At 43.4% G+C, this 13481-nt stretch overlaps 2 protein-coding genes across 3 annotated transcripts; both read right to left on the bottom strand.

Moving 5' to 3' along the window:
- Positions 1-71: 71 nt before the first annotated feature.
- impa1 (inositol monophosphatase 1) lies at positions 72-3445 on the bottom strand. Its single transcript, XM_026313497.2, has 9 exons — positions 3359-3445; positions 2239-2314; positions 1985-2118; positions 1606-1710; positions 1437-1482; positions 1190-1298; positions 826-934; positions 596-747; positions 72-522 (listed from the first exon to the last, which is right to left on the bottom strand). Exons 2-9 carry the CDS (start codon positions 2299-2301, stop codon positions 395-397), a joined length of 846 nt encoding a protein of 281 aa, XP_026169282.1. The 5' UTR covers positions 2302-2314; positions 3359-3445; the 3' UTR covers positions 72-394.
- A 3461-nt stretch (positions 3446-6906) lies between these two features.
- riok1 (RIO kinase 1 (yeast)) lies at positions 6907-13229 on the bottom strand. Of its 2 annotated transcripts, none has more exons than XM_026313131.1 (17): positions 13089-13229; positions 11618-11810; positions 11450-11540; positions 11263-11332; positions 11132-11174; positions 10876-10968; positions 10341-10453; positions 10174-10254; positions 9963-10049; positions 9734-9871; positions 9300-9403; positions 9058-9164; positions 8851-8916; positions 8637-8753; positions 7512-7565; positions 7313-7435; positions 6907-7226 (listed from the first exon to the last, which is right to left on the bottom strand). In XM_026313131.1, the coding sequence occupies exons 3-17, from the start codon at positions 11523-11525 to the stop codon at positions 7116-7118; spliced, it is 1383 nt and encodes a 460-aa protein (XP_026168916.1). In that variant the 5' UTR covers positions 11526-11540; positions 11618-11810; positions 13089-13229; the 3' UTR covers positions 6907-7115. The 2 variants fall into 2 exon arrangements, with proteins under 2 accessions (XP_026168916.1, XP_026168915.1); XM_026313130.1 differs by lacking the exon at positions 13089-13229 and adding an exon at positions 12347-12555.
- Positions 13230-13481: the final 252 nt, after the last annotated feature.

Genomic DNA, 13481 nt, shown 5'->3' with positions numbered 1-13481 from the left:
TGGGAGCCATTTCCCTAATTTTGCAGCTCATAGGTAGAGGAATATTAGATGTGACATAAGACAAACCCAGATGTTTTTCTGACAAGCTTTATTTATCATAAAGGTTTTAAAATTAAATTAAACATCTGTGGAAGTTTGGCCTCTTCACTGAAATGGACATTTATTATGGAAAGTTAAATAAGCTAAAACCACGGGAATATTAAAAGCAACTATTTTACTTTGATTTAAAATTTTAATCACAATAATTCAAAGTGAATTTAGGATTCAGTTACTACTTTGCTTATTGAAATGCCAATTGCAAAATTAATTTGCATTTCAGTAAGGAGGCCAACCAGCTTCGGCTTCACACTGACCATAAAAGCTGCTTTTGTAACCCAGAATGCATCGCAGCTTTTCAGACTTTTGATGGCGGAAGATCATCTCTCGGGGGACTGAAGGCGTCAATCTCTTTGACGACCCTCTCAGCAATAGTTCTGCTGTTGGCAGCGATGATCCTCCGGGACAACAGGTCCACCCCGCCACCTGAACACAGACAGAGTCTGTAAACTGCTGAAATATTGTGACCGACAGCGAGCTGCTGTTTGACCATGTTTACCCTCCACATCCATCAGGACTCCTCCAGCTTCAGAGACAATCAGCGCACCAGCAGCGATGTCCCAGACATGGATCCCAATCTCATAATATGCGTCAACACAACCAGATGCCACAAGACACATGTTGATTGCTGCAGATCCTGCACTGCGCACCCTGGGAACAACACACATGCTGCTGACAGTACTGTCATCATGAAGTACATGCTGATTATGGCAGTTTTAGTACCATTACCCATGTACGGGGATACAAAGGATGTTTCTCAGACTGGAGAAGATTTTGTCTACAGTATCAGGGTCTCTGCTGGATCCAAACTCTGTGGCAATGATTGACTGTTCGATGTCTGCCACAGAAAAAAAAAAAAGTCAGACTCTTGTTTCTTATGAGATAAGAACATGACATCAGATCCTGTTGCGCTCATTTACATTTAAACAGACTCTGTCCTCTACTTGATATTCAGTTACTTAGAAAGTCTCAGTGGAAGAACAAGTGAGTGGCCAATGACAGAAACTCTGGTTTTAAATGAAATGATTCATTGACTAGTTATAATATTGAACTGAATTTTTGTTTGAAATATTTTTAGTTGTCGATAACTCACCTTTCTGATTAGACACCTGCAGTGGCTCTCCGTTACAGAACGCTCCCTTGCCCCTGCGTGCTGTGAACATCTTATCCTCGAGGCAGCTGTAGACCACACCGAACTCCATCTGAAGGAGACAGGAGACATTGAGGAAAAGGCTGTTGGGAGTTTGTCAAACACGTCATTATTCATTTTTGGGAGTGTTTTATAGACACATGTATGAAATACAGTTTATATTCGTTGAGTCAGTGAACTGAAGACTGACCTGTTTGTTGACAGAGAATCCGATAGAAACAGCGACAAATGGAAATCTGTCAAAGAGAATTAATGGATCAAAGTTTAAAAGTGTGCATTTATTATAAAAACCTGATAATAGTGCGGACAGGTTTATTTCTATACGGAGTGTTTTACTGACATTAAAAAAAAAGACTAACGCATGTACAAAGTTGGTCGTTCCATCAATAGGGTCAATGATCCAGGTGGGACTGTCTGTGAGGTCACAAGCTTCACCTGCAGCCACTGACTCCTCCCCTATGAACCTGAACACACACACAGTAAAACAGAAACCCAGGAAAACTGATGGTTCAGTTGTAGCAACGTTTTATATTAAGAGGGACAATAACGGTGTTTTGATTTATGATCTGTATTATTTATTGTTTTATTGACATGAAAATTTGCCACTTCATGTTTTGTGTCAGTTTTATTTTTCGTTTGCTTGCTTCCCCACAGTCTTTGCCTCAGGAACCGTATTGATCTGTGAAACTGATCAATAATCAATACAAAACAAACAGTGAGGGAGGTGGACCATCCTACCTGTGTGTGGGAAATTTGTCCTTCACTGACTGGATGATGAGCTTCTCCACCTGCTGGTCAGTTTGTGTCACCAGGTCGACAGAGGAACTCTTCAACGTCACCTTCCTGTCGTCGCCCAGAGCCTCCCGCACCACCTGATCCATACAGAGTACATGCAACCTGGTCAATACATAGATCAATAGAACAGAAGTCGATCATCAGAGTAACAGTGTGCACTCAACAGTGTAACACACTGAACACACAGCGTAACTGACCTCTCCTGCCTTGCGTGCGATGGCGACAGCGTGGTCCATGGCGTTCTGCCAGAGGTCGGCCATGTTGGAGGAGCAGCTGTTTATAAGGGGAAAAGAAACATCAGAGGGCGAATCCCATTTCCTGTATTTTACCACTCCTCAGCCCCCCACGATGTACGACGTTCCTAAGCTCTGAGGAGCGAGGAGGCAACGTTACAGGTGACACAAAAACTCAGGTTGTGATTGGACACTTCAATTATGAATCGGAGGAAGGGACGCCTCACGTCTCAAAACATGTTTCCTGGCTCCTCTGACCTTGCTTCCTTTCCTTGCATCCTATGTGGGCAGGACTAGGACGCAAGGAAAAGACACAAGTGAAGGAAACATGGATGGAGATTCAGCCAAAATGATTTTTCAGAGTAAAGTGATTTTTCGGAGTAAAATGACAGGACTGTCATCCACAGATTAAACAAGCGAACAGTTCGTGTGTCTGAGTTTGTTATTGACGACCAGAGTCACATGATACACAGAGCTCAGTCATAAAAACGTGCCTGAGGCAGAGAATAAATCTGTAATAGCTATCTGTGACAGAATGCTGCAGGACATTTCATTCATTCATAATGTCATGATCACTACAGGATCACTGCTCCAAGCTGTGGCTGATTATTACTGTGATCAATACTTTTATAGATCTGTTTTTAATTAGTCTGATAAAGTTCTCCATTTTTCTTTCTTTACATTTATTGTTTAAAGAACATCCATCATCCATCAATTGCCCATTTCTTCAGTCACTGATTTAAATCTGAACCAGAGAAATAAACAAAAACAGTCGTGGCATATTCTGAGGCCCCTGCTCAACAAGCTCAATGTCCAACCCTCAGATATTTAGCCAGAGAAACCAGGCTGTAAACTCTGTCTGTAGAACCCCCCCTAACAGATATTCAGAGAAACCAGGCTGTAATTTTTAGAAACTAAGAAGCTTAAATCAGCAGATTTGTGAACGGAGTCTGGTGATGTCGAACCCGGAAAGCTAACGCTGCTAAACTCTAGACGGAGGTTTAACGTGAAGGAAGGGTCACTTCCTGTGGACCAAAGGAGCCAGCGGCCCCTAAACGCAGTAACCTTAAGCACCAAAACTCACCTGCTGAAATCTCAGGACCCAGAAAAATCACCTGAGCGGGTCGGCGGCTGTGCACACTTCCGGGTTTCTTCTTCTGCAGTAGCGGAGTTGCAGCGAAGCGCTGTTGCCTCCTACAGGTCGCGACGTGAAACTACACTTCACAGCAGCTGCATGTGGAAACGCAATGGGGTTCCTAATATTTTGCACCTCCATGTGACACCTTGAATGCTGGCTGTTAATGTTAATGCTGACTAGGTAAAAATTTCACTCTTCTCTCTTCATGAAGCTGTAGCGGATTTAAAGCAGCAGAATAAGGTCACATTCCTGAGTGAGGCAGGAGTGATATCCTCTGACAGTTTATGACTATGAAACTCTGTGACCCACTAAGATAAACAACCGGGGATGGTACAAGTACTGCAATGTCAAATCTCCCTTTTTGACAAAGAGCAGGCCAACGGCCCTCACAAAGAGAACCCCTCTTAACAAACAGACTCCCCCTGCTCACCTCCTGCCATAAATACCTTAGGATTACTCCCTTTGAGAAAGGATCTGAAAACCATACAGTGACTTATGAACCGGTCTTCATATCCTGTCCTTATATTCCTGCTAAATATGTAATGTGTGATCAGACTTCTACAGAGCATCATTGTCAGACTACATTGTCATATAGAAGTGGTGCTATTGTTGATCTGTTATTCACGATTGTAGTTAATCTATAACTGTGACGTTTTATTGATTTTCATTTATGGTGTTGATGAACTATTGACTGGTTAGTTGCTAAGTTTGTCATATGTTTGAACTTTGCTGGGTAGAAAAAGAAATTATTGTTCCCATCTTAGAAGAGCTCTGAGAGAATGAACACTTGGAACTGAACTCTGGGGAGCTGAACACCCTGAAGAGAACAGAAATGGACAGAGTTCCAGACAAATTCAGAAAAAGTTAAGAGAGTTTCAGACTCTCAGGATCTTTTCACTCTGAGGAGAAAGACTCAGAAAGAGAGCACCACACAGAAGAACCATGAAGTAGAGACTGCTCTTATTGCCCAGCAGAGGAGAAACAAAGACATTCTCCCAAGCCCAAAGCCCAAGACTCCAGGGAACGCCTACTCTCTCCTAGAAACCCGCTGGCAGACTGCAGTCAGACCAGCTCACAGACGAACGGACTGAGCCTCAGTAAACCCAAGGACAAGCAAGTAACCTGTGGCTGTGCTGGTTGTCTCACACTAATCTCAGTTGGTCTCCATAATTACTACAACTTCCTCCTAACCTGTGTTTAGACCTGAGACTCAAACACAGAATATAAATTAATTTCAAGATTTCTTTTTGACCACTGCAAACAACCTGCTGTTGGACTGGCTGGTAATGTTTTATTCGTTCATACATCTAATTTCTCTGATCAGTTCTCCCTCTGTTGACCCCTTTGTAAATAGCATGTACATATATTGTAAATAGCTGAATAAACAAACCATTGTTTTTCCTTGTTTTGTGATTTTAAGACATTTTTTAACACCAGAGAGTTTTCAGGTTTCATTATTGTTTTTATATCTCATCACATGTCATCAGAAACACGTTCTACAGAATCATTTCCTGTCAGTTGCCCGACACCCCAGCCACACCTTTCACTCCACAGACACACCTGCAGGGGTCCGCATCATCATGGCAACGGGGAAACCCCTGAGTGATGCAGTTGGCCACAACAGAGGGCCTGACCAATGGACCAGTCAGGATGACACGAACACACAGGTGAGATATGACATCACACATCAGACACAGACCATCGGTATCTATCAAGACACCTCCAGCCTCCTTGACAATGATGGCGCCGGCAGTAGTGCATTCCAACTGGACAGTAGGTGTTGGCTCTACCTGATGACACCTGATGTGTCGACTGCTGTTGTCCCTGGGGCACAAACACAGAAAGAGGCCAAGGACGTGGTAAAGCAGCTATACTGCACAGACACAAAAATTGTTCAGGACTGGACAGAAACGTGGCTGTTCCCATCCATGGGATCAGCAGGTAGTTTCAGCAGTTTGAAAATGTTAGAGGCCATGATGGTGAGAGTGATGTCATCACCTCCACACACTTGCTGATGCATAACTGGACAAGACACTCACAAACCATGTATGCATCAAACTATTTTGTCTAGTGCAGCGGTTCCTCGTTCAGACAGGCTCCTCTTCGTCTCTGAGGGGTCCACAGGTCATCATCCACGTAGCTGTAGTCGATCCCCCACATGAAAATTTATCGCAGTATAAACACGACACTTTAATGTTGCAGTCAAATCAATTTCAACAAGAGTCATTATATTAAATTCAACTTCATTAAAACTGAGACATCTAAACAATAATTGCTTTTTAGATAAAGCGGAACTTTCATTAGTTCATGAAAAATGTTAAAACCTCCTCACTATTGTCAGAAGTTGTTTTTATTTTTCACATGGACTATGACCTCTTTCTCAGTGCTGCGTCCTGGTCATGTGTCTTTTACTTTCTTCTTTGGCGAAGTAGAAGATGCTGAAGTTCAAGCACGCAGTCTGTTTGGACATGAAGAGGGGAGCAGAAAATCTGACAGTGAGTGCTCCTGTAGAAAAATAAAAAAAAAGAAAAGAAGAAAAAATATTTTTAAAATAAGAACAATGCAATAAATAAAGAATAAACTGAAAATGAGATTAGAGTAAAACTAAAATTTAAAGAAAGGAAGGAAAAAATGAACAGACAAATATAGAAAAGGGGAAGAAAAAGACAATGAAAAACCAAAAGTTCAAAACAGGTAAAAGTGGAAATAGTAGAAAAACACTTGAAGTAACAGAAACAGTCGCAGTGTTTTACCTGAGGTGAGTTTCTGAAGAAAATCTTTCCAAACCAATCACAAGAGGTCAGAGGTCAGCAGACCATGAACAAACATCCTGTTCAGAGCCTCGTTCTCACTGCAATTTCCATTCAAGATGGTGTTTGTGTTGGTTCTGAGAATCACAACAGCTTCTGGATCCTAAAACTCTGCTGCTTCTGTCAGAAAATTCTTTCTCAGGGTCAAAATTACAGGAAGTCTAAGGACAGAAACACTGAAGGAGATAACTACAACTCCCAGAGTGCATTTCTCTGGCGAACAGCTAACCACAGAACTTGATGTTAATACAAAGATGAACCTGCTGAGTAAAGCAGTAAATTGACGTTTCTGACTTTGGAGCCTCATTTTTTGTCAATTCAGTAAAGTTTGATTCTGTTGTTAGATCCAGATCAGAATCTAAACTGATAATACGACACTAAAAAACAAAAACATAAATCCACCTTGGTGACAACTGGTTCCAGTCTGGGACTCTGCTAGGAAATTCAGGTACCTGAGCTCTGACACAGACATTCATGCTATTAAAGTTTGAATCGACATTAGTGAGTGCTGATACTGATCACAAATTCATGTGTTTCCTAATGATGGAGGAGATAAAAAGACGGACGATGATGTGACACCAAAAAAAACTATAGGTCTAATGATGCTGGAGCACTGAGTTAGCTTTAGCCTACTCATGCTAATATTAGCTGAATAACTAGAGATCAGAAAAAAAAAAGACAGTGCAAAGGACTAAATATTTTATTGACAGTTGATCAGTTTCCCTCTGCCCAGGTACAGCTGCACACCTGTAGCACAGGTCACTCACATGTATCGAGCTTTCACGTGTACCCTGTGGGGCCCAGGGCTCACGTGAGCTGCAACTAGACAAACTGTTCACAGGGGATCGATATAATCGTGACACAGGAAGTCCACACTAACAAACAGGAAATTATCATCTGCCCTTCTTCATCTTGGCCACCTTCTCTTTCCTCTTCTTCACATATTTTGGTACTTTAGTTTTTCTTTTTTCTCGCTGAGCTTCTTTCACCATCTTCTTCCTCTCCTGAAAAAACAATTTTATTAGTTTTACTTATGAGACAAACCTCAGCACCTAATTTATCACATGAACTTTTAAAAAAACTCAAAAACCTTTTTGTCCATCTGGGTTTCCTCACTCTGCTCCTCCTGATCTTTCTCCTCTACATCATCATCATCATCATCCCCTTCCTCTTCCTCTGATGAAGACTGCTCATCCTCCAGTAGAGCAGGGACCTGAGGCGACATGGATACATCATGCTGTGCTCAGCTGTGCTAAGCTAAGTGTGGAAGAAGACGGAGGAATCCATACCTTCTGAACTCCAGACAGATCCTTCTTGAGTCCGGTCAGTGTCTGATACAGAACCTGAACAACACAGGAAACCATCATCATCATCATCATCATCATAGTAGGAGCAGCAGGGCACAGGTGTGTTTTCACCTGGTGTTTCCTGTCATATCCCTGGGTCTGACCACAGAGATCCTCATTAATAATATTTCAGTATTTGAAGTGTGTTGTTTTCTTTAAGAACCTGTTGTTTGGAAAAGTGAACGCAGCAAAACTATGTGTACTTTTCTAAAACTACAGTAACAGTTATTACATTTTTAACACTGAAGCCTGTCACTAAAAGGTCTTTTGTGTTTGGATATTTTGAGTCTATCAGTCTCTACTGTGGCCTCCTTTGAAACGGGGTGCATGCACCAAACGGGGCCTGAAGGGGGCTCAGTTTGGGCAGCCATCTGCCTCGACCGTCTGGGGTGAGTGAAAATTAAACGTGACAGGATCGACTGTAATATTTGATGCCATACACACATTTAATTTCATTACATTTCAGGAGTCAGATCTGTGTTATCACAAATATTAAATCCAGCAGTGCTATCTGTGCTTATAGTCAGTGATCATTGTTTCAGAAACAAAATCCTACTCAAACTTTAAGCCAAAATTGTGTCCATATATTTAATCAGCACCGTCTCTCTGCGACATTGTCTGGATGGTCCACAGGCCAGCATCACATACCCTCCATTACGGCAGGACCCAATGTAAATAACTACAAAGGTTCTTTACATACTGTGCATATATCAACACGTCAGTCTGGACATACAGCCATTACCCTCGTTATCAGCCCTAACGCTGCTCAGAACAGAACCAACATGAAGAAATGTGTTCGCCCATTTGGTCTTCAAACTGTTGCAGAAGGATTGGAAAGATGTAGTGTCTCTTTAGATCAGACCACTTTTTCTTAAGTTCTGGTTCTGTTCACTCTGCCCACTCACCGTAACCAAACAGCAGCTGCAGGTCTGACTCATTAATATGAGGATCCACATTCAGGTGGTGCTTTTATGGTCAAAATGGGCATGTGCACGGTGCGTGCACACAGTGTTATAATATCACTTTTCTAAATGAGACGACTGGTTTTTACAGGTCTCTGTTTCTTACGTTGTCACTGTGTCCACTGACGGCCGAGTCCTCCTCTTTTGTCCTCATCAGGTCGACGTCTCGCTCGTAGTGACTCACTTCCGTCAGGGTGCGGGGAATGTAGGCCTTCTTAAACACCTGGCGGAGAAGGCACAAAGAGGTCAAAGGTCTCACAGTCATCCACACAGACACACAGGTAGTTATCACTATAACCAACATATTTGTATTCTGTTACCTCCTCATCCACTCGGTCCTGATTTGATCGCTGCTCCGCCGTTCGCTCAGCTGCGATCATCATCGCCTGGACAGCGAATCACAGACACACACACAAACAGATGATCCAGGTCTTTCACTGTGAGATCATGTGTGTGCGTGTGTGTGTCTGCATGTATGGCCACTGAGGGTTCATTAAGGTTGTGTCATATACAGAAAATGTCCAGACCTTCGCCAGGTATTGATCGATGTTGTGGCAGGTGATCGACGGGTCAGTGATGAAGTCAAACAGTTCTCGGACCGTCATAACCGCCACGCTGTGTTTCGCAAAGAACTCTGGGAAAGTAATTCACAGGTTTCATTTCATGGGTCTGCGTTTCCTTTTCTATCTGCAGGTGAGGGTTCATCCTTTATCGACTATGCCTCCCAAACTCAACACAGAAACTCCAGAAATGTTCTGAAGCGTCTCACCGTTAACGTTGCTGCAGTCCTTCCTCAGGAACTCGAGAGCGTGAGGGTGGTCGTGTTCCACCGACTGTGACACATCGATGATGTAAGCGTCTCCGTTGTGATACCTGCAGACAGATGCGGAAAGACAAACACTGTTGGTCTTTGATAGCACAGAGGGCTTCAGATGTCACAGCTCAACCTGTTGCAGTCAAACCAGCAAGAAGCAGAACTTTCGAGGTGCTGCTGCAGCCACTGCTGATCAGTAAATGTCTAATTTTTACAACTCATACAGAGGTTTTTCTCTTTGATGGAACAGTTTCCCTGTATCTAAGAGAGGCGGAACCTGTCCTGGACATGACCCTGTGGACCTGAAACACCAGATTCTAATAAAGACATTTAAGTTTCAGAGGAAGTTTTATTTTGAAGTTCGGTGTGTGGTGAGCATGGTCTCTTACAGCATGTTGAACTCGCTGAGGTCGGCGTGGACAAGTCGGGCATCCTGAAACATTTTCCTCATGTTCTGGAGAACCTGCAGGTAAAGCTCACGAGCCTTTGACTCCGACAGAGAGGCGCTCTTCAGGAGAGGGGCCGGCCTGATCGTTTAATACGGGAGAGTTGATAATTAGTCTGTAGCCTACATATCACTGATCAATCACTCTGATCAGAAAAACAATTGGTTCTTACATGTTGTCTTTTCCGATGAAGCTCATCAGCAGAACATGACTTCTGAGCAGTAGCGGTTCTGGACTCGGGACTCCTGCTGTCTGCAACCTAAGACATATACACCATGAAGTCCTACTGGCCTCTATGTGGTTCTATTGGGTTCTACTGGTCAGTTACAACTCGTTCTAATGGGCTCTAACTATGATTTAGATCTGGTTCTGCTGGTTCTGACCTGATGAGGTTTCTCATCTCCTTCTCAGCCCAGGTTCTCACCATCTTCCTGGGGTTTCCTTTACAGTACCCGTGACGGAACCTGCACAAGAAGAAGAGGATTGACTTGTTTTGTTTAGGAGATGACAGGAGGTCTAACCTGAGCTCTTCTTCTGTGGTGTGACTGACCTGAACTCTCCACTGACGTATTTGTCCCGGTCCTTGAACAGCAGGATGGAGGTCTTGTAGATCTTGATGGCCCTGCTGTCGCTTGCTGAGGTGCTGGCGTGATAAACATTTGCCTGAAAAAATGAGACGAGTTCGTTTGGAATTGATGATTTATCATCTTTCACTGCTTCGGAAAAGTTTGCATTTCATAGTAATTTAAATGTTTAACAGAAAATTAACTATATTAACTATCAATCTTCATCATCTTATGGGAGCCACTGTCAAATTCCTTTGTTGTGAAAAAGTACATGGCAAAAAAGACAATTCTGATTGTGATTCGATGGACTGATCACAGTATTGATCAGTATACACCAACCAGCCATTGTGGCTGCTGCCATTCATATACTGGGACCAGGACAACGGTCCAGTTAATGGGCCTGTGGACTAACAGCAGCTCAATTTAACTGTGCACGTAAACGGACTGAGTGAGTGAAGACGGATGTGTCTTGTTAGGACTGATCGGTGAATGTCGCTGTATTGATCAGTGATGTCTGACCTCCTTCCCTGTGCTGATGCAGCCATTGATCTCACTGATCACTCCTCGACTCAACATCTTAAACAGAATCATTCGAGTCCGAGGATCTAAAACCTGCAGACGAAAAAAAAACAATTAATATTTAAGATCTTGTGGTCCTTGATCCTTCAGCTTCTCTCTGAGTCTTTGATCCTGAATCTAATCTGAGATACTTCAAGTCAACACATTCAGATGCTTCCCCTAGGGTCTTTTCTAAATAAAAGCACCTGAAGCTCACCTGCTCAACTGTGGCGCGGTCTGATTTGTCCTTCACTCTGTACCTGCAGGGAGCAGCCAATCAGAACATCAGTCATGTCGGTCACATGACCTGTCACTGATCAAACAACACGCAGATAAAATCAGACGTACATGTCAGCGTCTTTCTGTTTCTGCATCGTCGTCACCTTATTGATCACAGAGTCGGCATAATTCAGTTTGTCTGAAACCAAAACCATATCAGATGAAGAACAAACAATTTTTTACTTGTTAATAAACAGCAGTAAACCGTCGTCCAACAGAATAAATAAATAAAGTGACAGAACAGGTGCAGACATACCAAGGTTGATCTTGTGCTCGTATTTGCTCAGAGCCTTATCAGACGGAGTCGACGGCGGCAGCGTTTTAGTGGACATATTCTGTCTGTTGGGCTAAAAACAAACAAACAGTCACAACAAACGACTCGTTGACAAGCTGATCCCATAAAAATCAAACACAGTGATCAGACCTGACAGTTCAGAGACGTCCTGTTGTATCTCTTGGTCAGATCTCCTCCTGCTGAACGCCACACCCACTCGTCACCATCTTCATCAAAATCGTCATCATCTTCTTCCTCGCTGTCCTCCTCCTGTCGGCGTGATGAAGGCTGCAGCGTGACATCACTGATCTGACTCAGCACGGCCGACAGCTCTGATTGGTTACTGCAGGAAAACAAACAGTCAGATGATCCAACATGGCTGCCACACCAACTGTCATAAAACCAGCTGTACACCTGCAAGAGCTGCACTGTGATTTGTCAACAGACACTTTCTGGTCCGGTTTTAACTTTAGTGTCAACGTTTTGGTGCTTCTGGATCCATATGATCCTCCAGACCAGATCTGGGACTTTGTGGCGTGAAGCTGGATTGGGCTCCAGGGTCTTCTGATGGGTTTTGACGTGGTGTCAAACCAGAAATGAATCAAGAAAATCAGGGCTCCTGGGGATCTTCCAGCTGAAAACCCACCTACCTGTGTCTGGAGTTGTCACTTTATTCCCCCTGTAAATGTTGTCCCTGTGTCCACATGGTCCCCGCGGAGACGCCTGGACTGTCCCAGTCTGAATGTGCTTTAACAACCAAGTGTTTGAAAAATGCGCTGCAAATATTTAGTGTGACTTCCGTTTTGACTGAATCAAGTTCACGATTAAAAAAAAAAAACCTAAAGAGTAGAAACAGAATAACCTGTGCGCTCCTCTCACCTGTGCTCCTCTGCGTCATCAAACTGTCCAGGTATACCCCAGACCACCGACATGACGTCACAGTCCACAGACTCAGGGCAACACCAAAACAAGAAACTAAAACCAGAACCAGGTCCAGGTCGTATCGGACTGCCAAAGAACCGTGCGACTACTACAACAGCGTGTTCTCTACACTACCGGGTCTGAATACGTAACTACGGTGAGAGAAGAGGGTCAGTTAGCGAACTGTAGCTCACTGCTGCCGCCTCCTGTAGTACTTTGCTAGAAACACGAACGGACAGGTGAGTTCTCAGGTGTCTCGGCTTTAACTGTGTGAGACATAAACACGAGGCGAGTCTATGTTTGGAGGACCCAAGGGGGCAGCAGAAACAGGAGAAGAAGAAGCAGGTCCCGAGTCTGTTCAGGTGTCTGCGCCCTCTTATAACACACAGGTGTTACCACCTGCTGTGTGGTCACCTGAGGTTGAGAAACCAACTGCAGGTTAGTCAGCACTGTGTGTGGGATTGTTGGCAGACCGCCCTCTGTCGGAAACATCTGGAACAGCTGCTGATCACAGGCTCATAAAGAGACAGGTAACACATACCTGTACACGCTTGTCTTCTTCACCTACCTACGTCTGCCTGCAACAGATGATTACAGCTATAATAGTATTGATAAATGATGCTCAACAAGAAAGATCCATTAATAAAAAACACAAATATTCAAATTTAACTTTAAATGAACAGTGAGTGTCTGTGTCTACCTTTGCAGGTGTGTCTCGGTCAGATGTCCCCTCAGCACAGCTGTGAAGTGAAGCTTCAGCTGACAGATCCACCTTTACTCCTTCAGCTTCAGCTGGATGTGTCCAGGTGTTTCTGAACTGAGGGACATATCGGACAATCATGAGAACAATAAACAGCTGGGCGGTGGATCAGTAATCATGTTTCCTGTGTCAGCTTTAACAGAATAACATCCCAGGCCAAACCCTCCATCACTATTCAGGGCTTCAGTCTAAACATGCGACCTAATTATCTGCACTGTTTATGTGATATCAATGGGATTAGAAATAAAAAAGACCATAAAGGTTAGAAAACAGTATTTAAGTCATCCTTCTATTTAGCTGAAAAGGAACACGATGTATTATAATTTATTATCC

This window comes from Mastacembelus armatus, chromosome 17, assembly GCF_900324485.2.
Source record: "Mastacembelus armatus chromosome 17, fMasArm1.2, whole genome shotgun sequence".
NCBI lineage: Eukaryota > Metazoa > Chordata > Actinopteri > Synbranchiformes > Mastacembelidae > Mastacembelus > Mastacembelus armatus.
The sequence above is the reverse complement of the archived record's forward strand: the minus strand, read 5'-3'. Positions and strand labels throughout refer to the sequence as shown.

Bases quoted from the DNA above. Each gene is read 5' to 3' on its own strand.
- impa1 (XM_026313497.2), bottom strand. From the start codon at position 2,301: ATGGCCGACCTCTGGCAGAACGCCATGGACCACGCTGTCGCCATCGCA. The intron at 935-1,189 runs GTGAGTTATCGA...TTTCTGTGGCAG, and splicing joins GCAGGTGTCTAATCAGAAAG to ACATCGAACAGTCAATCATT. The intron at 523-595 runs GTAAACATGGTC...GTCTGTGTTCAG, and splicing joins AGTCCTGATGGATGTGGAGG to GTGGCGGGGTGGACCTGTTG.
- riok1 (XM_026313130.1), bottom strand. From the start codon at position 12,399: ATGTCGGTGGTCTGGGGTATACCTGGACAGTTTGATGACGCAGAGGAG. The intron at 11,175-11,262 runs GTACGTCTGATT...TGCTCCCTGCAG, and splicing joins AAACAGAAAGACGCTGACAT to GTACAGAGTGAAGGACAAAT. The intron at 8,754-8,850 runs GTAACAGAATAC...CTTCTCCGCCAG, and splicing joins AGGACCGAGTGGATGAGGAG to GTGTTTAAGAAGGCCTACAT.